Genomic DNA, 21,215 nt, shown 5'->3' with positions numbered 1-21,215 from the left:
AAAGCAGAATAACTCGAGCTGATGGAATGGATCCACCCAGAAGAAGCACTGGAAATATTTATAAAGCTCTCTTCCTGCTTTCTACTTAAATCTGATTAAGAATCTGAACTCTTTGGGTGAAACTGCAGGAAGCTCCTAATATGGAGGACATGATTGTTGCTACATTTAATAAGTAGGTTGTATTTTCTGATTTAGCAGGATTAACCCCCCCAAAAAGTTTTTAATGGAGTTTCAGATGATGAGTAATTGATAGAGGTGTTACGGTTAGACCTGTGCAATTGACTCAACCAGCATTATTATGGGAGATATATATATATATACCCGGATTCAGATAAGGGGCATCTTCAAAAAGATGAATGAATAATTGCATGTGTATTTGTATTTTGTATATTACGAGCATTTATATTGCATATTTTAATATGTTAAGCTATATTCATGGAAAATTCACCACTTAGGGATTAATAAAGATGAAGAACCCTTTTGTTTGTTCGTTTTATCCCTTAATCTGCATAGGATCGTTCATTTGTACACAAGGAACCGCAGTCGCTTAATTTTAAGAAAACGTCATTTCCCACAAATCTCTGCACACGGCGCATGCGCAGCTGAGTTGAAAGGACACCGTTGTTTTCAGTAGCAACCGGCTCTTTGGACAAGGAGTCGTCGTAAAAGGTAAGAAATGGTTAAAAAGCAACTGCGTGATTATTTAATTTGATCAAATAAAGAGATGAAAGTCAGCGCAGTGACATTTGATCACGTTTAGAAAGTAAGCTAACCCTTTAGTCGCCTCAGTAGCACAGAATTGAGCTAGCTAAGCGTCAACTTGCAGCTCACCAAAGTGAACAAAAAGCCCATTTGTTTTTCTTTTCTTTGCATCTTAGATGATTTTCTAACCGAGGGCGACTTTTCTACGGAGCATATTTATGAAATATTATATTTATACTATTTATTTTTAAATCTGTGCAGCGGATGTGACGCCGGACTTGAACTGGATGTGTCGTTTCTGTTCTGCACAGATTCAACTCGGCACATTGTGCAGGGTTACTACCCAAACTGACTGTTTTAAATCCAGTTAACTACTTTCATTCTTCAGTCACAAGCCAGGGTGATTGATTAGGAAGCCGTGTAATGATTCACAATATACGTTTGGATAGAATAATAATGAAATCTTGGTACGATGACGTTTGGTTTTCAGATTGACGTATGTCTACTCTGCTGGATGAGACAGCAGCTGATGTCCCAGTCAGAGACATCACCGTAGGCCTGTCCCGACTGGCAGCAGGTCCACCAGGTCCGTCCGAACTACATCATGTTTTTATTCTAAAGTATGATTATCTCCGTTAACGTTTCTCCTCTTCAAAATGAACTGTAAGTTTTACTATGATGTCTCATTTTTGTTCATTTTGGGGTTTTTTTGTTTCAATCTCGGTGATGTTTCTAGTTGTTGGGGTTTTGTTGGGGGGGGGGACTCTTGATGGTCTGGTTTTGTCATCTCTATTTCTTCCTGTCTGGTAGTCGCCTGAATGTTGTTGCAGATTTAGTCAGAGATACACGTTTGGAAATGTAAAAACAAATAGAAATTTTTTGTTTTTCTTTTTGTGATGACAGATCCATCGATGTATCAAAATGCTGGGGCACAAAAGAACATCTCGCAGGCGTCCAGAAGGGAGCTGGAGGACCGGTTCCTGTGCCTTCAGGAGGAGACACTGCTCCTCAAGCAGCATAATCACAAACAGAATGACAAAATCAAGAAGTGAGGCACAAAACACAACCACACACATTGTTCTGTTTGAAGGGACTGGACTCGAGTTCTCTCACTTCCAGACAGTGAAACTAGGACTTCATCTTTAATCCACTTGTTTTTAGGCTGGCCACGAAGCTCATGAAGCTGGAGAAGGACCGTCGTCGCATGGAGCAACTGGCAGTGGGGGGTGCCCGGCCGGTCTCCAGAGTGAGGGACGTGGAGATGGAGGAGATGATGGAGGAGCTCCAAGAGAAAGTGCGGAGGACACAGATGGAGAACGAGAAGCTAAAGCAACGCCTCCTTGTGGAAAAACAACAGCTCCTCAACTCTCAAAGCAGGAGGGCCACGCCCTACGACCACATCCCACCCCGAGTCAACTCCGGCCTGAAGAAGCTGCGAGATGACGCCTCCTCACCGTCTCAGGCCCGACCGAAAAGTGTGTCACAGAGCTCTGAAATCGAGATCACACCCCGTTGTCTCTCCAGCGCTGATGGAAACCAGCTCTGCTTCTGTGCCTGCAGGTTCTCGGAGTCTGGAGGGAGCCGGGAGACCTCCGACCAGCTTCTTGCCCCGATTCGGACATAACCTGCTTGAAGAGGCGAGGGCCGAGATCCGCAACCTGTGAGTGCTTTGCCTTCCTTGACCATCGGAGCATTTAAAGGTCATTTCTTTTTTCTTTTTGTTATCATTTTTGGACATTCTGCCCTGAACGGAGAGTTGAAGATGTAACAAGAAATCTGGTTCGGGTTCGAGAAATAGCTTAACCTTCAGACTTGTTTATGTCTTTGTCTAAAGGCAGTTTGATGTTTAAAGACTGCTCTGACAGCTTTCTAGCCACATTTAGCTCCAGCATTTAAAGCTAACCGCTTAGCCTCGTCCGCCTATCAGGAAGAATGTGATTGACACGCAGCAGACCCACGTGGAGGAGCTGCGGCGAGTCTCCGAGCAGCTGAAGGATGACCTGAAGGAGAAGGAGGAGGAATATGAGGAGCGACTCCTGCATGTCCGACAGCAGCAGAACACCAAAGTGAGGTGAGGTGTCCCCGTACGATCTCATTTCACTTCACCACGGGACTTTGCGATTGGTCAGTCAGAGATAATTAGAACTTGGCCGTCTCTCTGAGCTCGTCGCCCAGATATACTCCACAAGAATGATTTCACCACAGTTACACAAGTATGAGACGCACACACAAACCACCTGTACAATATAATGCAAGCACACTAGTCCGTCCAGGGGCCTGATTGGCTCAGCTCAACTCTCTCTCTCAGTGTCGGTAAAGAAATAAAAAAACTGAACTGGCAGAAGTATTGATCGTGATTGGTTCCCTTCACGCCAGGCCCAGGCCCAGGATCGAACGTGAACAAACTAACACTCGCGTGTTGTGTCTCAGGTCGTACATCGGCGGCAACGTGATAATGTTCAACCTGCAGAAGCAGCTGGAGGACCGGTCCAACGTCATCACCGAGCTGGAGGGACGGTTCCTGCAGCTTCAGGAGGTGCGAAGTTCCCCCAGGATCAAAGAATGGAAGCCTGGCAATCAATGCCGGCAGGCCTTCACTTGTTTATGAGCACACTCGGGGGGGGGGGGGGGGGGGGGGGGGTGTAAACACACAAAGCCAATAGAAATAAATAACTTCAATATAGAACAACAGCTGCTGCATGTTTTCAGGGCAGACTCGCTGTAGACTTTATCGAGTTGATTCAATGCTGAATTAACCGATAAAGGAAATGTCATAGATGTTTGCGTGAGTTTATTAAGTTCAACTTGACTCAGCACCTCATTAAATGAAAGTCTGTGCTCACAAAACTATATTTTCATGTTTATTTGCATGCAGAGCAAGGAAGTGTGTTCTGTCCACACCCGTGAACGGATCAGTGCGTTTGCCCCATCAAGGCGGCCTGTTTGGGATGACGGGAGTCAAAATCTTTAAAATCAGTTTCTTTTGACTCGCGTTATCAGAGTCAGCAGACGCTGAGGACCAGTCACGACGCAGCGATGGCGAAGGTGGACGAACTGGCTGTTCAGCTGAAAAACGAAAGGCTGAAAAGTTTGGACCTGGAGAATCGGCTGCAGAGCTCGGCCATGGTCACCGTGAAAATGGAGCAGGTGACCGGCACGCCTACACCTGTGTGATACGGTTATCGTTCGCAGTGTCACGGGAAATCACGACGTCAGGAACAGGAAAATGTTTGTCCAACAGATGCAGCAGCGAATCGGTGAGCTGGAGCAGGAGAGAGACCTGCTGAAGGAGAGCAACGACAAGCTGGTCAACAGGTAAACCCCTTCTGCTGTGATGCTGCTGGTCACGCAGGTGTATGACTGTGTGTGTGTGTGTGTGTGTGTGTGTCTCCAGCACCTTCGATGTGTCCCGGCAGCAGAAATGGCAGATTCAGGAGCAGCAGCTGAGGCTACAGATCGTCCAGCTGGAGACCGCGTTGAACGCCGACCTCGTCGACAAAAACGAAATCCTCGACAAAATCAAGGCAGAAAGAGGTGTGTCTAATAATGCAACTCTTTTTCTTCTTCACCACCCCACACTATGCAGTATATTTTACTACTCTACTGATTTGCAGCTGTTTAACGCATCCCCTGAGGGAAGGCGTTTAGCTACTGAATCACACGTTAACGGGATTTAACTCCTCATGAGTCGATATGATTGCGTTTCAGACACAAGAGAGAAGCTGACAGAAGAAAATCAAAAGCTTCACCTCCAGTTTCTGGAGCAGAAGCAGCAGCTGGAGGAACTAAATGATCGTCTGAGATTCTACAGCAGGGTGAGGGTTTAGTTGGACCAGGTCTTCCTCACAACCGTAGTCCTGAAGAAAAGCACACTCCTTAACTCTTTAACACCCAGAACGGCCTTTAAAAAAAAGATTGATAAAACATTTTAAAAAATAATAATTCCTATATTTTTATAGAATCTTCGTCTAGGTTTCATGGCCCTCCAGCGACATCATCGTTTCACCGTTCAGTGGAAGCGACCTCGATACGTTTGCTGCTCCACGTGAAATGATTTTTATGTATAAAATAAATGTGTGGCTGTCCCAGTCCCACCGGCATTAAAGCAAACTGACACAGTTTAGCTTCAGGAGACCCCGAGCGCCAGGATCACCATCCTGCTGCCCCATAAACATTTTGAATGGGATTAGAACAAACAGTAAGGTTTCTTTAAACGAACCTACAGCAAATATTTTGTACTTGATCATTAAAGCGAACATTTCTGTTCAGCATTTCACACCTGGTCACTCAGTCTGTTTCTATAAACTGACTTTGACATCCAAATCAGTGAAGTAATGTACGATAACTTCTGCGTCTTCTATACGGACATGTACACGTTTCATGTAAACACTGTCTGTCCTCGTGTTCGTTAAAGGAGAATGAGTATGACGTGGCTGAACTGACAGAGGCGCTGCTGCTCATCAAGGTGAGTTCCACCTGTGACCTTCTCAGTGTGTGTGTGTGTGTGTGTGTGAACGAGTGATCTATGGGTACGGTTCGTCTGGCTGATCCTCCTCTTTGATCCTCCAACAGAAGCGCAAGTCCCGGAAGAACGACGACCTGAGCTTCCTTAGGGAGGTGGAGGAGGGAGGGAGCAGCGTCCAGGAGCTGCAAGTGGCTCACGCTGAAACGATCCAGGAGCTTCAGAAGACCAGAAACCTCCTCAGCATGGAGAGCAAGATCTGCAAAGACTACAAGGTGGACACCGACTCGCAGGGTGGAATCGGGACAGCCTGAGAGCTGTAATCAGCTTTAAAGCCCGGGTCCACGGCTGCCGAATGACTGCTTCGAGTCTCCCGGCACTCCTGTGGTGAGCTGAAGCCTAAGTTGTGCGTCTCTTCCCGCCTGTCATTAGGCGGAGACGGCTGCTCTGAGGAGGAAGACGGATGGCGAAAGGGTGGAGCTCGAGCAAAAGCTGGAGCGACAGGCTCAGCTGTTGGACGCCAGGGCGGCGAAGATCAGCAAACTGGAAGGTATTTATTTATCCACATTACCTCCTCAGCCCCCGTTCTGGATCCAGAGCCTGATCTGACTGTAGGAACCTCGTCTCTGTCTCTGTGTCCTCGCCACAGCTCAGCTCAGAGACATCGCCTATGGCCACAAATCCCCTGTCTTCAAAGCACACGTAACAGACCCGGACGATAACGCTGAAGAAAGTCTTCACCTGGAGCAGGAAGAGAACCTCCTGGAGCTTCAGATCATCGGTAGCACGTTGTCTCCGTCCGCGCTGGACTTTCTGGGAGACGCCGAACCCTCCACCTTCTGTACATACGCCTTCTACGTGTTCGACCTGCACTCCACCCCGGTGGTGACGGCCCAGAAACCCAGATACCGCTTCACCTCCAAGTACGTGCTGGGTATGGACGATCACTTCCTGGACTACGTCCACAGACGCTCTGTCACCGTGGAGATGCACCAGGTGCTGGGGTTGGACTGGAGGACCGTGGCGGTCGCTCAGCTCCAGCTGAAGCAGCTACTGAAACAGGAAGGGCAAGTTCACGGGACCGTCCCACTGGTCGGTGAGTGGACTAAGGAAGAGTAAAGCGTAAAATAATTTTCAGAGATCCTGCCTTCGTCCGTCCTGCTTTAGCACGTCAGCAGCTGTTAAAGGAACGCCGGTATATTTCATTGCACTGGCTTCACATTTATTGCTTCTTGGCTATTAACAGCAGGGTTTTATCCCCTCAGGTGCGTTTGAGGAGGCGCAGTCCTTTGGATCTTTGGATTACTGGATGAGGCTGAGGATCCCCATGAAGGACACCTTCCGTCTGCGTAAGGTAAAGGCCGTCAGCTGGGTCGCGCACACACCTGAACACACAGGTACCTGCCCAGATTATTACAGCACAGGTAATGGATCTGAAGGAGAGCCTTTCATGTTCTCCTGCAGCTGGAGCCAGTCGGCAGCAGCAGCAGCAGCTGGAACGAGCTCCACATCACGGTCCAGCGCTGCCGAGGCCTGCGCTCCAGCAGCTCCGAGCAGCCCAGCCCCTACGTGGTCTACAAGTTCGCCGGCTTTTCTGACTACCCGACTGCAACCGTCCACGACTGCTGTGACCCCCACTTCAACGACCTCATGTCCTACTCTGTCCTCATGGACGCGCATCTAGAACAGTACCTGAAGTCCACGTTCTTGCAGTTCTACGTGTTCGACTACGAAGAGGAACAGAATAGCCAGTATGTGGGGAAGGCCGGGGTACTTCTGCTGGCTCTGACCCAAGGGGGGGGGGTCGCTGGTGAGGGTTTACTCTGCTGTCAGCGGCCTGCAGGTTTTTCTGCTTTATTTCATGTTGTAAATTAAGTGAGCGTCCTGAAGGTGTGTCCTGTCTGTCCGTCAGGGACGTTTGAGCTGACCGACTCATCTGGACTCCCCGCTGGCCACATTGATGTAACGCTGAGGTGGGAGTTCCCCTACCTCCCGAGATCCGCTGCAAAGGATGCCACATCCATCCCAAAAGAGAAGGCAAACGCACCAAAGCAGGAAGATCTCAGAGAGGAGGATGAGAAGAACAATGGCGACATTGACAACACGCTGCAGGGGCAGGAGGAGGAGGAGGAGGAGGAGGAGGAGGCCAACAGCGAGCGTCGTCACCCACCCACCTTTCTACCTGAGGGGGCCACATCGCTGGTTAGAAGACACTTTAGCATAACCAATGTCCTCAGACTGCGTCCCCAGAGGACATTGGAGACGACATTTTCGTCTCCTTTGTGTTAGCTGTTTAACTGCTACTAGCGTCATGGTGATGCCAAACAACATGACCTGTTTTCTCACTCTCAGCCTTTGCTGCCGACGCTCAGACAGAAGGCGAAGATGAAGGAAGGGCTGGCTGCCAAAAGGGTCACATTCGTAGACCCCAGACCCACAGACGACTCCCACCAGGTGAGAACATCCCAGTGGGAATGTCTCTTCCTCTCGCAGCCTATTCATACGGCCCACTGTTTCCATGACAACGACATCCAATGCCTGCAGACGACTTATCATATCGTGGGAACGTTTTCAAATGTGGATTGTTTGATGGTTGTTTCTGAATGACTGTCTGTTTCCAGGTGGGCGGGATCTCAGGGGGGGTGAATGTGTCTGCAGTGAAGAGACAGCCGTCGCCTGTGCAGGTAAAACCACCTGCATCATCTGTCAGAGGGCATCAGTGGCTTGATGTTTACAGACCGTATAAGAATTCTGGCCAACAGAAATAACGTGGTAAAAAAAAAGCAGAACTCTTCCCCCTCCATTGTCTTATTAATCGCTTTTATTTTGGCGGGGTGGTTCCTGTTCCTTTGTTCTTAACTACATGTTAAATAAAAAATAATGCATTTTAAAAATACATTCATGAGCATGGGCAATCAGTCACACACACTCACACCTACATGGGTCATTTAGTGTCACAGATACTCCTGAACTGAATGTTTTTGATGCCGGGAGGAACCCGGAGAACCCGGAGAGAACATGTAAACTCCTCACAGAAAGGCCGCTGTGTCACCATGCTGCCCCGTTTTAAATGCATGTTAAACAAATAAGTGTTAATTACACCTGTTCTGTCATCTGTCACTGTGTGCCTTTTTGAAACAGCCGGTATTAACTCCGAGCATGGATGGAGAGGAAGATGAAGAATCTCACCAGTCTGAAGGGCAGCTGGTCCCAGTCAGCACCCAGTCCTGCTCAGACGACTCTGACATGTCTGAGGCAATCCTGGAAGGTAAGGAAATACTGATAAATATGGATTATTGGAAGCATCTGCAGTGTTGTGGCATGTTATTGTTGGAATAATCCCTGATTGGCTGGCTTTGGATCATGTGATTTAGCAAACATGGTTTGACTGAGGGGGGGGGGGGTTGCTCCTCCAGCTTCATGCCACCGTTAACAATGATTTATTGTTGTTTTGGATTATTAGTTCACTATTTCTAAATTTGTCTCCAGTAAAATATCAGACTGATCTGATTAAAATGGATTCTATTGATCCAGATTTAGTAAGGATTATTTTAGAATGTTGAAAATTGATAAATCCTGCTGAGGGGAACTTTTATGAATTGGAATTGAATCCACATTGTTATGGGAAAACAATGAATTGAAATATGTTCTCAGATATCTTGTTTATTATTTTGGTGTATGCTAAAATATCCACTGGCAGAAATTATGTTTATTGTAATATTTCTAAAAATAATTTTAGAAATATTATTTCTGTTTTTTGTAATTTTGTGGGTTTTTGTGGTGTCTATGTCTGTATTTTTTTTTTATGAAAATATTCTTCTTCTTTTTTTAATTGGATGAAGAAATCTAAACCGGATTTCGTTCCGCTGCCTCGCTGTTCTTTGAGCCCTGCTCTCTGTCTGTAAATTGTTTCATGAATGATCTCAGACCGGTTTCTGTGTCTGGTCCAGATGTCATGGAGGCTTCAGCAGCCCAGCAGGATCAGAGCGACGCCTCTCAGTCAGACAGTGACGAATGCATCGTTCAGGGAGCGGCGGCGGGGAGGAAGGTCAGAGTTCACCTTCGTTACACCTCAGGCAGAAAACAGCTGCTCCGTGTTTGGATTCATGTTGACATCGCTTTCATTGCTGCTAATAAAAAAGAATCATTATTGTTTGTCTGTGCATCGTCAGGGAGGAGTAGATTCATGGCGGAAGGGATTAAAGAGGAAGGCAGTGCAGAAGTTGGCAAAGAAGAGGCAGTTGTTGAACTCGTAGTACCAACATTGAACTAAATAGTAAATGTGAATGTAACCTGTAGATAGAACAGTTCTTGAACTGAAGAGAGACGTCGTCTCCTTATGAAGTGACTAAATATATTTTCAAAATAGTATGTTAACTTTTCATTAAAAATGTTGGCTTATGTGAAGTCTATGTATGTTGTTTTTCTTATCACTAATTTTGCTCTGACTGTTTTAAAATTACTGAACCCCCCCCCCCATCGTTGGCATTGCCATGATTTCCATGGAAAGGTGATCAACATGTCATTAGTGATAATTCATTTTAAATGTGCATAAAGGTACAGAGAAGTATTGATACGAAATATAAATGCTAAAATATTGAAATTCAGTGGAAATCAAATGAAGTGTGTTATTTTACAAGATGTTGTCCACCAAAGGATTTCAGTGTTGTTGTATTGAGACTTGATAAACACGTTTTTAGGTGGTCATGTGACCATCACGCCAGCTTTAACGAGCCTCGTGTTCGTCCTCAGCCATCAGAGAGAATTCGGGTGAATGTCTTGTCTCTGAGCTTGACGCCGGAGGGTCGGGTGGAACAGGACAGCAGCGTGGTGCGTCTGTTTGTGGACTACTCTCTGCTGGACCTGCCCACAGAGGAGACCCCCCTGTCTCTGCCCAAGCCCCCTCCAGGCAAGAGCATCAACTACAACTACAGCAAAGGTAGGAGTCACCTGATCAGAGGCCACACCGGGTCACTAGTAGTGACTGCCCAGGTGAACCCGCGCCGACGAGCATCCTACCGGGTTAACCCGCAAATATTCTTCCTGGCAGCAGTGGATGTGCTCCTGGGTCATGGGGAGGGATCCGCTCAGTTCTCCCGGGTTCTGACGGTGTCTCTGTTTGTTTGTTTCCTCACAGTAATCCCGGTGGATCCTCAGAACTACGGCGCCAGACGGCGCCTGCTGAGGGAGGTTCTACGGGGTCGGAACTCTCAGATGGAGAGGTGAGGTGGATTCTGGTCCAAAGCTGCTCGCTGGTCCGGATCAGTCAGAACTGAATGATGTCCCTTCTTTGTCTCTCGTCTCATCAGTCTGTCTTACTTGTTGTCTGACGTTTGAAATGTCGCATGTTCTCATCATCTCATTGGTTGCTGTAGTTCCATGATCACTTTCATCCAGTCACCCACGATTGAGGCTGGATTCAATTCCGCTTCTACCAGTTCTGCTTCCTTCCTTTCAGTTTTTCGTTGGTTTTGTTTTGTTTGACATTAATTCAAATCATTTTCATTTGAGGTATTTTTCCTGAGTCCAATAAGTTCAGCCTTATAATAAATGTTAAGTGTAATTTCTGTCGTGTTTATTTCGGGTAACATAAAAAACTGGGTGTGATGTCATCCTCTTTGAGGTGATGTCATCTTCTGTACACTCATGTGTCATCAAGCTCTTTTGGCCTCTGTATTTAAAATAGAACAAAGAAATAAAGCAGCGTCATTAAAACATCTAAACAAGAACAAATTTTAAAGTCATTTAGAAACGTCTTATTTGTTTAGAGGAGAAACTCTGATAAGGTGCTGCCAGCATGTGTAATCAATACTTTCTTCTAATGGATAAGTAATATTTATCTTTGTGTCTGAACCAGAATCCGGTTCACGGTTGTGAGCGAACCTCCGGAGGAAGAGGAGCAGGACAGGGACTGTGAAGATGTGGGCGTGGCCTTCCTGAGGATCCCCGAAATCCTGGAGAAACAACAAGACCTGATTGAGACCAGTCTGGACGGTCTGCGTCCGCACGTGCACACACACACACACACACACACACACACAGCTCAGGTGAGATGTTGATCATGTGACTTCCTGCTGTAGTGATGGACGTGGAGGACGGCAGTGAAGTAGTGGCCAGTCTGACTGTGTCCGTGGAAGGACTGGAGGCCCTGCAGGACATCATGAAGGACCGGGACCAGGACGAGGACAGGACCCCCCATCTCCTTATGAGGTGACGACAAAACCCGGCTGCTCATTGTGCCACTTCTCGTCTGGACCGCCGGCCTTCTGTTAGGGTGCTGGGCGGAGCTTTAAGCACGAGGGACCCGCCTCTCACAATTAATGCATTTATTACGATCTGTTTGTTGTTACTTATCCAGAAGCAAATATCTCCACTTCCATCTGTTTAAAAACATTCTTGGTCCTTAGAGGGAGAACCCTACTGCTGTATAGTGACTCTGAGCCTGTAGAGGCGTCAGGCTGAAGAGGATTGTCTCAGATGTTAATTTAATATTTAAATGTGAGATAGTGTAAAGTTTCTTCTGTTTTCTACTGTCCTTAAATAAAGACTGAGTTTCTATTAAAGCAAACGTGTTGTACCTCATTGTGAAACCCGTTTTGGAGCAGAGATCCGGTCAAACATGGAGGTCATCTTTCACGGTAAAGGTCGGCGTGGCTGGGTGGAGGAGGGAGTTGGGTTCATTGTTCTGCTGCCACACGAGGGACCAGCAAACTTCCCGTTGTGGATTTTGTTTTTTGTTCTGCTCGTTTATTTGACCACTATGTTACCAGGTAAAATATTTCCAGATCCGATTCTGATCTTCAAAAATGACCTGTCCAAGAAGCCCCAAAACACATGGGCACATGTAAACATACCATACATGAATAAAAATAAAATACGAAGGTTAACGTGGAACAAGCATGATAGGATAAAGGATAAATAGGATAAAGGATAAAAACAGGATAAACAGCAGAATTAGGATGAAAAACTCAGCATTAACTGAAGAGGTGTAAAAGTACGCATATGTGTATAAATACCTGTAGCCGTGATCCGGTAATCAACAAGAGCAGCCGTCGACTATAATCTATTCATGTGCTGTTTTTTCCTGAACAGATTTTCCTGAAACGAGATAGGAATTTTATTCTTGTAGGAAGAATTCATAAAAAATTGTTGAGATGCAGATCATGGGGTTGGGTCAGGAATAGGTGGAGGGGGTGGGGCTTGAGCTACAGAGGAAAATAATCTGCCTGACTGGAGGTTTGTTCTGAGTGATGTCCAGTTCTAACTAATCTGCAGTTCTGAAATAAATAAACTTAAATCGCCTTGCAATCATGAAATCACTAAATGAAAATAAAGGCAGAACATCGACAGCGTCGCTTCCATTCATCCATACATCATCATCACAATAACACAAACAATTACTTTGATTTTGGTGGATGGGTGGGTCTTTATTTGAAATGATAACCTGACCTATGGGATCTGGACCTGATCCTGAGTTTAGTTCAGGATCATCTCTGGACTCTCATCAGCTTCTGCATGCCTCTTGTTCTTACTCATCTATTTGCTCAATGGGCGGCAACCTGTCAGCTCCAGCTGTCCAAACCTCTGAAGGACGGGGGGCGATGAGGATGAGGAGGAGAAACTTCTCCCAGAAATATCAACAAGATATCAGCAGCAGAACACAGCAGCAGGTAAAACTTGATTTACCCTATCAATGGAGCAGGTAAAACTGTATCTCCTGTAACCCTGACGTAGAATTAAATTTATTTAATGCAGCACTGAATTAGAATAAACTTTATTTACTGTAACACTGGAGCAACTTAAAATGTATTTGCAGCAACGCTGGAGCAGACTGAACTGTTTACTGTAACTAATCATTGTTCAGTTAAGACCTAATTTTTTTTAATTCTTAAAATGAAGAATTTTTCTGTTTTGGATCAGATGATTGAATCTGATGTCGTCTTTACATGAGATGACATCAGATTGAAGTTTGGCTCTTCATTGTGGTTGTCTTTCATTTGAATGTTAAATCATGTTTGAACAATGTCTTCAGTGTCTTTGTAGTTGTTGTTTTTTATGATTTTCTTGTTTCTCTGTGGCTGACATCTCCATGGAGATCTGGTAAATGTTGCTGCAGTCTATCAATAGTGGCCTCTCTGTAGGAATACAGCAGGACATCCGCAGGATTTCAGCTGTTCATGAAGGTTGGCCGTGAGGGGGGCTCGTACACACAACACGTGTTGATCAGAATAGACGGACGGATGAATAGAGAGATGGAAATGAAGAAACAGATCAGGGGTTGGGTGCCCAAACAATAATCCTGTGTATGACTATTTACCTTCACATGTTACAGCCCGTCATACGTATATCAAGATGTTTTAATGCTAAAATGAATGGTAAGAAAGGTGTTGAATATTAAAAGAGAGAGAGAGAGAGAGAGATCACAGGGAAACAATAGATGAAAATGATCAGCATCCTCCGGTGGTTGTCTGTCTGAACTATCCTCCATCCGGTGGATTCTAGTGGTAGATCCTGCTGACAAACCAACCAACCAGCAAGCAGGAGGGAAACCACCTCCTCCGTGGAGGTCTTTTCATCCATGGACACGCATGTTGGACACGCATGTGCATTCTGTATGATGTGACTGTTTTCGTTAGTGGTCGAGCCTGTTGCCATGAGCCTGGAGGACGACGCCCGCTGGCTGGAATGGGTGACGAAGCAGTTTGAAAGCATCGCCGGAGACGACAAAGAAATTGACATTGATGAGTTTAAAGCTGCTCTCAAGGTCAAAGAGGTCAGAAAGATAACGGTGGGGCATGAGCTCTGATTTGGTTAGATGAGCCTTAGAACCCACCGATGTTCTGTGTGTGTTCAGTCGTTCTTTGCCGAGCGCTTCTTCGCCCTCTTCGACTCAGACGGCAGCAGCTCCATCAGTCTGGATGAGTTGCTGAAAGCTCTGGACCTCCTGATCCACGGGAGCGAGACGGACAAGCTCAAGTTCCTCTTCCAGGTCTACGACGTGGACGGTCAGTGTCTCTGGGCTCGGAGGACAGAACTCGATTTTTACAATTCTACTTGATCAGAATGTGGCGCGCAGACTCGTCTTCTTGAGAATGATCTTCTGGTTTGTCCCGAGTGATGCGGAAAGAGATCTGAGGTTGGAATAAAATAGTCAATAAATGGATGATAAACTTCTAAAATGAAATGTTGTATTTATATTTTTGTAGAAGAGTCCATAACCCATAACAAGTAGAATTTCTTCTTACAAAAACCCTCCCAAAACACACATTAATCCAACAACCCGCCTCTCGTCCTGAGTCTAATCAGATCTCGAATCTGATACTCTGTATTTGTTATCGTCTGGTTCTCAGGAAGCGGTTCCATCGATCCAGATGAGCTCCGAACAGTCCTGAAGTCGTGCCTGCGTGAGAGCGCCATCTCTCTGCCGGAGGAGAAGCTGGACGACTTGACGCTGGCGCTGTTCGAGTCGGCCGATAAAGACAACAGCGGCGCCATCACCTTCGAGGAGCTCAAGGCCGAGCTGGAGAACTTCCCTGAGGTCATGGAGAACCTCACCATCAGGTTTGACCACACTGGGTTAGGGTTACAGAGTTCACTGATGCACTGATCCGACCTGAGGATGGAGGTCAACCACAGGTTGGTAGATTTGTTTGTATATTCATTTACCCCACCAGAGGTTGTGCTTACACCCCTGGCCAATAGATTGATAGATTACCAGCGGGCGAACACAACAACTCCTGTGATGAGGATGATGTCGGGTCCAGATCATCCGGGCTGGACCTTTGGTCCTGATGTTGTTGACTCCTAAACTGAACAGTTGAACGAAAACACAAGTGGTTCTAGAAACGTGATAGTCGGGATGAGCGTGTTAAAGGGTTGTCTCAGAAATCCATCCAGATTATTGATTTGATCAGCTTGTAGGATCCTCTGGGATGCAGGCGCTCCACTTCTTCTAGTTGGCCTCCTCCTCTGACCTTCCTCCGCCTCTCTTCTTCATCCTGTCCTCCTCAGCGCTGCTAACTGGTTGAAGCCTCCCGATCACAAGAAGCGTCACGCTCCTCGCTACCTGACCCGAGCCTACTGGCAGAACAACAGCCGGAAGCTGCTGTTCCTGTGCTCCTACGCCTGCTTCAACCTGCTGCTGTCCGTCGGGGCCATGCTGCAGCACAGTCAGGGTGGCGGCTGGTACATGGTGGCCAAGGGCTGTGGGCAATGCCTCAACTTCAACTGCACCTTCGTTGTGGTACGACCCCCGACCCCCCCAGGGTGGATAGGCAGACAGATAGAACTGAAGCTAAAATGAAATCTGGCATAAACTAGAACCAATTGGCTCTGTATAATCCGGAAACTCTTTACATCCATCTAAACCAAACCTGAACCTAAATCTAATGAAGACGCTAAAGCGAGGCTAAAACCTGTTCTAACCTGGAACCTGAACATGATCCTAAATGGAAATCTGTCTTCTTGAACCCAAAATGTTTTGCGTTCAGGTGCTGATGCTGCGCCGCTGCCTCACCTGGCTGAGGGCGACGTGGCTGCTGAGGGTCCTACCTCTGGATCAGAACGTTTTGCTGCACCAGATCGTGGGCTATGCCATCCTCTGCTACACCCTGGTGCATACCACGGCGCACGTCTTCAACTTCGGTACAGACGCAGTCCATTTCAGAGTGCACATCTGAGCGGCGAGGGGGCGTGGCAGACAAGGTGACATGTGCCCCCCCCCCCCCCCCCCCCTGTTTGTTGTTCCAGTGCAGCTATCTGGGAGTGGGGAGTTCACCCTGTGGGAGTACCTGCTGACCACCAGGCCGGGCATCGGCTGGGTGAAGGGGGCCGCCTCATTGACTGGCATCGTCCTGCAGATCGCCATCTGCCTCATGGTGCTCTGCTCCAGCACGTTCGTACGCCGCAGCGGACATTTTGAAGTAAGAGTCCCGTCATCAGATGTCATCAGTCCAAACATCAACGTTATTGTCATTTGTGAGGCTAAAATCATTCAATATTGTGAATATTTGGTAGATGAGCGTTGGAGCTAGAGATGCAGACAGCTGACCTCAGGTGTTGTCTGTCCTCTAGGTGTTTTACTGGTCTCACCTGTCCTACGTGTGGGTGTGGTCACTGCTGATGGTTCACTGTGCTAACTTCTGGAAGTGGTTTGTGGTTCCCGGTTTGGTTTTTCTGCTGGAGAAGATCATCGGGAACGCCGTTTCTCGTATGGGCGGACTGTACGTCGTGGAAGTGAACCTGCTGCCGTCCAAGGTGACCGAGGCAAACTCTGCAGACACCTTCACTGATCATTCCCGTGTTGTATTCCAGACAGCAACGGGATATTTCCCTTGATGTTCGACGGGATTGGTTGGAATGTTTTCACTGTTTAGGCAGATGAGGATCTTGTCTCAGCCAAGGTCCAAGTGTTTGCAGCAGTAATGAACATCAACCCTTAGTAATAAATACAGCATCCAAAGATATTAAAGGAACAGTCTCATTCATAAATCAATATTCAGTCGTTTCTTCTTCATCTGGATGTAAAGTCTTGCGACCATTCTTTGTCTTCCACCATTTCTGGAGCGTCGCTGTAAAACAGCATTGCAGTGTTCTGCTAAACACCTGAAGAAGAAGGAGACTAGTTTGACATGATAAATCTGAGACAAGTACTCAAATGTAAGAAGTTGTACTTGGTTCCGCCCCCTTGAGGCTGAAGATGCTTCCACCGATGAGGCGTCTCCTGATACCTGAAGACTGTAGAGACCACAGGTAGCCCTGCAGCCCTAGAGCCCAAGGGTCTCTAGAATAATGGTAGCAGCATGAGGTCTAGAAGGCATTTTGGTGTCTGACGGTTAAGGGCTTTAGACGTGAGGAGAAGGTTTTTACATTCTCAACAGTAATAAGTGTATCAGTACCCGGTTGTCTCTTGTTGTTTCTTGTGCTCAGGTGACTCACCTGGTGATCAAACGTCCCCAGTTCTTCCATTTTAAACCTGGAGATTACGTCTACATCAACATCCCAGTGATAGCCAAGTACGAGTGGCATCCGTTCACCATCAGCAGCGCCCCGGAGCAGTCAGGTTCGCCTACAGCTCCCTTGCCCGCTTTCATCAATGGCACAGGTGTCGCTAAAGGGTTAAACTGATCCTTCTTCAGTTTCACTGGTGCAACCTTTGACCTTTGACCTGCAGATTTTCTGTGGCTTCACATCCGCTCAACGGGTCAGTGGACCAACCGCCTGTACGAGTACTTCAGACAACCCGAGGCCGAGACCACCAGACCCAAGAGACTGTCTACCAGCTTGAGGAACCACAGGCAGCTGAGGGCCCAGGTTCACACACACGTGCGCGCACACACACACACATGCACGCACACACCCACACACCTCTGTCCTGCTCTGGTTTCCCTCCAGGAGGACCTGTTCAGATCAACTAACAGGAACGGGACTGTTGCTTCTAACGAAGATAGCGCCATCGAACTGATGATGTACCGGCAGTGTGGCTCCCGCTCGGACGTGGCCCCCGCTGCCGTGCCTGGAGCCCCGGGGTCGGTGGAGCCTCTTCCTGATGAGTTGGGACCGGCTGAGAGAGGAGAAGCCCCTCCCCTCAGAGAGGTCTCTGAATGTGTCTTCATTCTTTGAACAACTATGAGCTGCAGATCTGAACTGTGACGCTTCAATCACCTGGTTCTGCTTTTGAAAACCGCAGGTCTCGGTCAAATCTGGTGAGAACCACAGGTTCTGCAACATCAAGGTGAGCAAACGTTAACGGGGAATGGGTCGACCGCTCCCTGCTGCTGGACACACAAATGTTCATGTTCGTCTAAGACTCAGAGACAGTATTCTGTGTGTCAGTCTTATGTAGACGGACCGTACGGGACGCCGACCAGACAGATATTTGCCTCTGAGCACGCCGTCCTGATCGGGGCTGGTATCGGCATCACCCCATTCGCTTCCATCCTGCAGAGCATCATGTACAGGTGAGACCAGACTCTCATTCCACGAAGGTATCTGGTCATATCGGGTTCAGACTAGTTCCAACAGCAGTTCTCCAGCCGGTAAAACACAAGGCAGAATGAATGAAGTGGCTTTCATGGTGCTTGATTTCTGTGAATCAGGTACCGCTGCAGGAAGCAGAACTGTCCCAACTGTAACTATTCCTGGTGTGAAGATATCAAAGACAGCGAAATGAAGTTACGCAAAGTAAGAATAGAACACAGAAATCTAATGATTGGTTATTGTTCAATAATTTAAAAAAGATTTCAGGAGCTTTGATTGTGATTTTGATTCTGCAGGTCGACTTCATCTGGATCAACAGAGACCAGAAGTCCTTTGAATGGTTTGTCAGTTTACTGACCAAACTGGAAATGGATCAGGCTGACGAGGAGCCGGAAGGTGAACTCTAAAATGCAGAGGCATTACGGATAGATAGTTGACCACGCTCTGACAAAGCTCTGCTGTCCACCAGGTCGCTTCCTGGAGATGCACATGTATATGACGTCAGCGCTCAGTAAGAATGACATGAAGGCTATTGGGCTACAGATGGCACTGGACCTCCTCGCCAAGAAGGAGAAGAGAGACTCCATAACTGGACTGAGGACCAGAACCCAACCTGGACGACCTGAGTGGGGGAAGGTGAGGACCCGCTGTCTGCTGACATTGTAAAAGAGACTCGTTTTAATATTCTGTTCAATTACTGAGGTTTGGTTTAACCTGAAGGAAAACCTGGATTAACTTAGGTTAAAATTAACTCTGCAGCAGACCCGAGTTAATTGTGGTTCACTTAGTCTGGGATCACCAAGGTTTAAGGTCAGAAATTCCAGTTTGAGGACAGATTTAATCTGAAGCGCACTGGTGTCATTTCCCCAACAGGTGAATGATGGTGAACTGAATGGTTTCCGGTGATGTTTGTGTTGTTGTGTGTCAGGTGTTCCAGAAAGTGTCTGAGGAGGATAAAGGGAAAGTCCATGTGTTTTACTGCGGATCTCCTGCTCTAGCTAAAGTCATTAAAGCTCAGTGTGAACACTTCAGCTTCAACTTCTACAAGGAGAACTTCTGAGGACATCGCCCGTTCGTCTACTCCTGCTGTGTGTGTGTGAATCTTATTTATTTTTTATGTTTCCTGTCTGTACATCTTAGCTGTTACATCATATATGCATTTACCTGTATCATGACACATTTAGAGGGAATTAATTAGTGTAGATCTGATCCATTTTCTGCCCTAATTAACAAATATGTTCCTCTGATCTTATTTTTTAAGAATTTGTATCATCTTAATCAATTTTATTCCTTTATTTTCCTTCCTGCATAAAAGCAACAACACTGGAAAGCAGTTATGTGTGGTAAGGTATTGTATATATGCACACTGCTATTCTAATATCTCAAAATGAGGCTATATGAACTGGGTTACACTTGATTTAAACCCAATATGATGCAACAAAAGGTTTACATTATTATTAAAAAAACCAATTACCCTAAATAAATGACTGATACATGCACTACTAAAAATTTGATTGATTTGCTGAGAGGCAGGATGACAAATGTAACAACTTTTAATAAACCAAACATCTACCTATTGGTTAAAGCTGATCAAGCAATACATTGTTCTATTCTTAGTATTTATTTAGACAAACAATATAATTAAACACAAATCTAGGTTTAAAGAGTGTCACTTAACACTTACTGTAACAGTAAGGCATGAAGAAGATGACGTGACTCTGTGTTTCCAGATTATTTGACCATTAATAACAACTATAGTCAAAACTTTGTTGAGAAAAATACAACAGAATACTACGTAAATACATAGACAAAAATATATAATTATTTATTTTTGTTTGGGGCGCGCCAATGTTGTTTACGTCACAAGGCATTTATTTACTCTTACTGTTTATTATGCTGTTTATTATACATTTGTACTTCAAAATAATATAATTCACAGTGTCATATTGAGTTAGTTTTTCTGGACATGCTAGTTTTCAAATCTTCCAATGTCGCCCAGAAATAAATGTTTTATGGACACTTTTGTGCATGGTGTCCTCCTTATATGCGACTCCAACACTTAGTAATGGCGCCATGGTGAGCACGTCGACGTGTTCACACCGTCAGGTTTGCGACGGTGGTCTAGTGATGCTTTCAGAGGTAGTCGTAAATAGTATGCATTTACAGGATATGTATGTGTCTTTATATACTCAACACCAAATAAATCGTAATTACAAAGTTATATTTAAAAGCATTTAATGTAATGTAATGACACCTTCCGTAGGTAAGCGTTGGTAGGATGGACTGGCCGTTTCTTTGACTGAAATAGTTTAAAATACATTTTACATCTTTCCCGTCAGTCCGTGAACGCAGCACCAGAGCTACGTTCTAGCCAGCGGATAGCTAGTTACGCAGTAGCATTTTCGTTTAGGGCAGCTAGTAGAACATTGGACCAATGCCTTAGAAAATATTTTTCTTCGCCTCCCTCAGATACAACCAGCGTTTTCCATTGATGTAAATGGACACTGTGTATTAGAATAGGCGTAATACACCGATGTTCGCGTTAGATAGCTCACGATTTGCTGCGGCCACATTTTCCGTTTTTGGCCGAGCTAGCTAACTAGCTAGTGTAGCGACTCGGGATAGCTTGTTAACAACGCCTATGATGGCACGACTCGGGAGCGACGCGTTAACGAAAGGTAGGCAATACAGCCCTTTGTATTGGCTTCATTTATCTGTATCGATGTTACATGTCATTGATGCATTTATGTTCTCAACTCAATATTTTTACAATTTCCAGATAAACTAGCGCCTCACATCCAGATCGTTAGCTAGGTTACTATATCCGGAATGGGCTAATTTAGCCTTTTGGCTAGCTATATTATTCTGAAAATGTCTCATAGCTCTTAAACATTATTTGGGTCTTTCTGACTGAGAATACTACTTTTTACTCTGGTGTCATGTTTATGTCAAAGGAAAACACGAGCGGCTCACACACAACCGCTGCCTGTAAAATAGTGGCATGTTTATAACATATCAAATTGAGAAAGCAACGGTGTTTATTTTGGTGTTCCATTCATCTTAAATGCGTTAT

The 21,215-nt window shown here is 46.1% G+C and overlaps 2 protein-coding genes across 2 annotated transcripts; both read left to right on the top strand.

The window, feature by feature from the left end:
* The first annotated feature begins 1,200 nt into the window (after nt 1-1,200).
* On the top strand, nt 1,201-11,378 carry rpgrip1l (RPGRIP1 like). The gene is made up of 25 exons (XM_068738940.1): nt 1,201-1,288; nt 1,606-1,750; nt 1,864-2,177; nt 2,263-2,362; nt 2,630-2,773; nt 3,133-3,238; nt 3,703-3,849; nt 3,944-4,017; nt 4,097-4,236; nt 4,411-4,517; nt 5,117-5,167; nt 5,284-5,439; nt 5,597-5,714; nt 5,814-6,260; nt 6,430-6,518; nt 6,635-6,974; nt 7,077-7,366; nt 7,517-7,618; nt 7,786-7,848; nt 8,306-8,432; nt 9,115-9,212; nt 9,917-10,103; nt 10,302-10,386; nt 11,022-11,158; nt 11,245-11,378. The coding sequence occupies exons 1-25, from the start codon at nt 1,201-1,203 to the stop codon at nt 11,376-11,378; spliced, it is 3,789 nt and encodes a 1,262-aa protein (XP_068595041.1).
* A 2,439-nt stretch (nt 11,379-13,817) lies between these two features.
* nox5 (NADPH oxidase, EF-hand calcium binding domain 5) lies at nt 13,818-19,202 on the top strand. Its single transcript, XM_068739440.1, has 16 exons — nt 13,818-13,937; nt 14,019-14,169; nt 14,515-14,725; nt 15,176-15,407; nt 15,655-15,808; nt 15,914-16,086; nt 16,238-16,420; nt 17,093-17,225; nt 17,337-17,476; nt 17,558-17,758; nt 17,853-17,897; nt 17,999-18,123; nt 18,262-18,346; nt 18,403-18,538; nt 18,612-18,778; nt 19,071-19,202. The coding sequence occupies exons 1-16, from the start codon at nt 13,818-13,820 to the stop codon at nt 19,200-19,202; spliced, it is 2,388 nt and encodes a 795-aa protein (XP_068595541.1).
* The last annotated feature ends 2,013 nt before the right edge of the window (nt 19,203-21,215 follow it).

The sequence above is a fragment of the Brachionichthys hirsutus genome, chromosome 5 (assembly GCF_040956055.1).
Source record: "Brachionichthys hirsutus isolate HB-005 chromosome 5, CSIRO-AGI_Bhir_v1, whole genome shotgun sequence".
Classification (NCBI taxonomy): Eukaryota; Metazoa; Chordata; class Actinopteri; order Lophiiformes; family Brachionichthyidae; genus Brachionichthys; species Brachionichthys hirsutus.
Note: the sequence above shows the minus strand (reverse complement) of the source record. Positions and strands in the feature narration are given on the sequence as shown.

Bases quoted from the DNA above. Each gene is read 5' to 3' on its own strand.
- rpgrip1l (XM_068738940.1), top strand. From the start codon at position 1,201: ATGTCTACTCTGCTGGATGAGACAGCAGCTGATGTCCCAGTCAGAGAC. The intron at 4,518-5,116 runs GTGAGGGTTTAG...TGTTCGTTAAAG, and splicing joins GTCTGAGATTCTACAGCAGG to GAGAATGAGTATGACGTGGC. The intron at 5,715-5,813 runs GTATTTATTTAT...TCCTCGCCACAG, and splicing joins GAAGATCAGCAAACTGGAAG to CTCAGCTCAGAGACATCGCC.
- nox5 (XM_068739440.1), top strand. From the start codon at position 13,818: ATGAGCCTGGAGGACGACGCCCGCTGGCTGGAATGGGTGACGAAGCAG. The intron at 17,477-17,557 runs GTTCACACACAC...GTTTCCCTCCAG, and splicing joins ACAGGCAGCTGAGGGCCCAG to GAGGACCTGTTCAGATCAAC. The intron at 18,347-18,402 runs GTAAGAATAGAA...AATTTAAAAAAG, and splicing joins GCGAAATGAAGTTACGCAAA to ATTTCAGGAGCTTTGATTGT.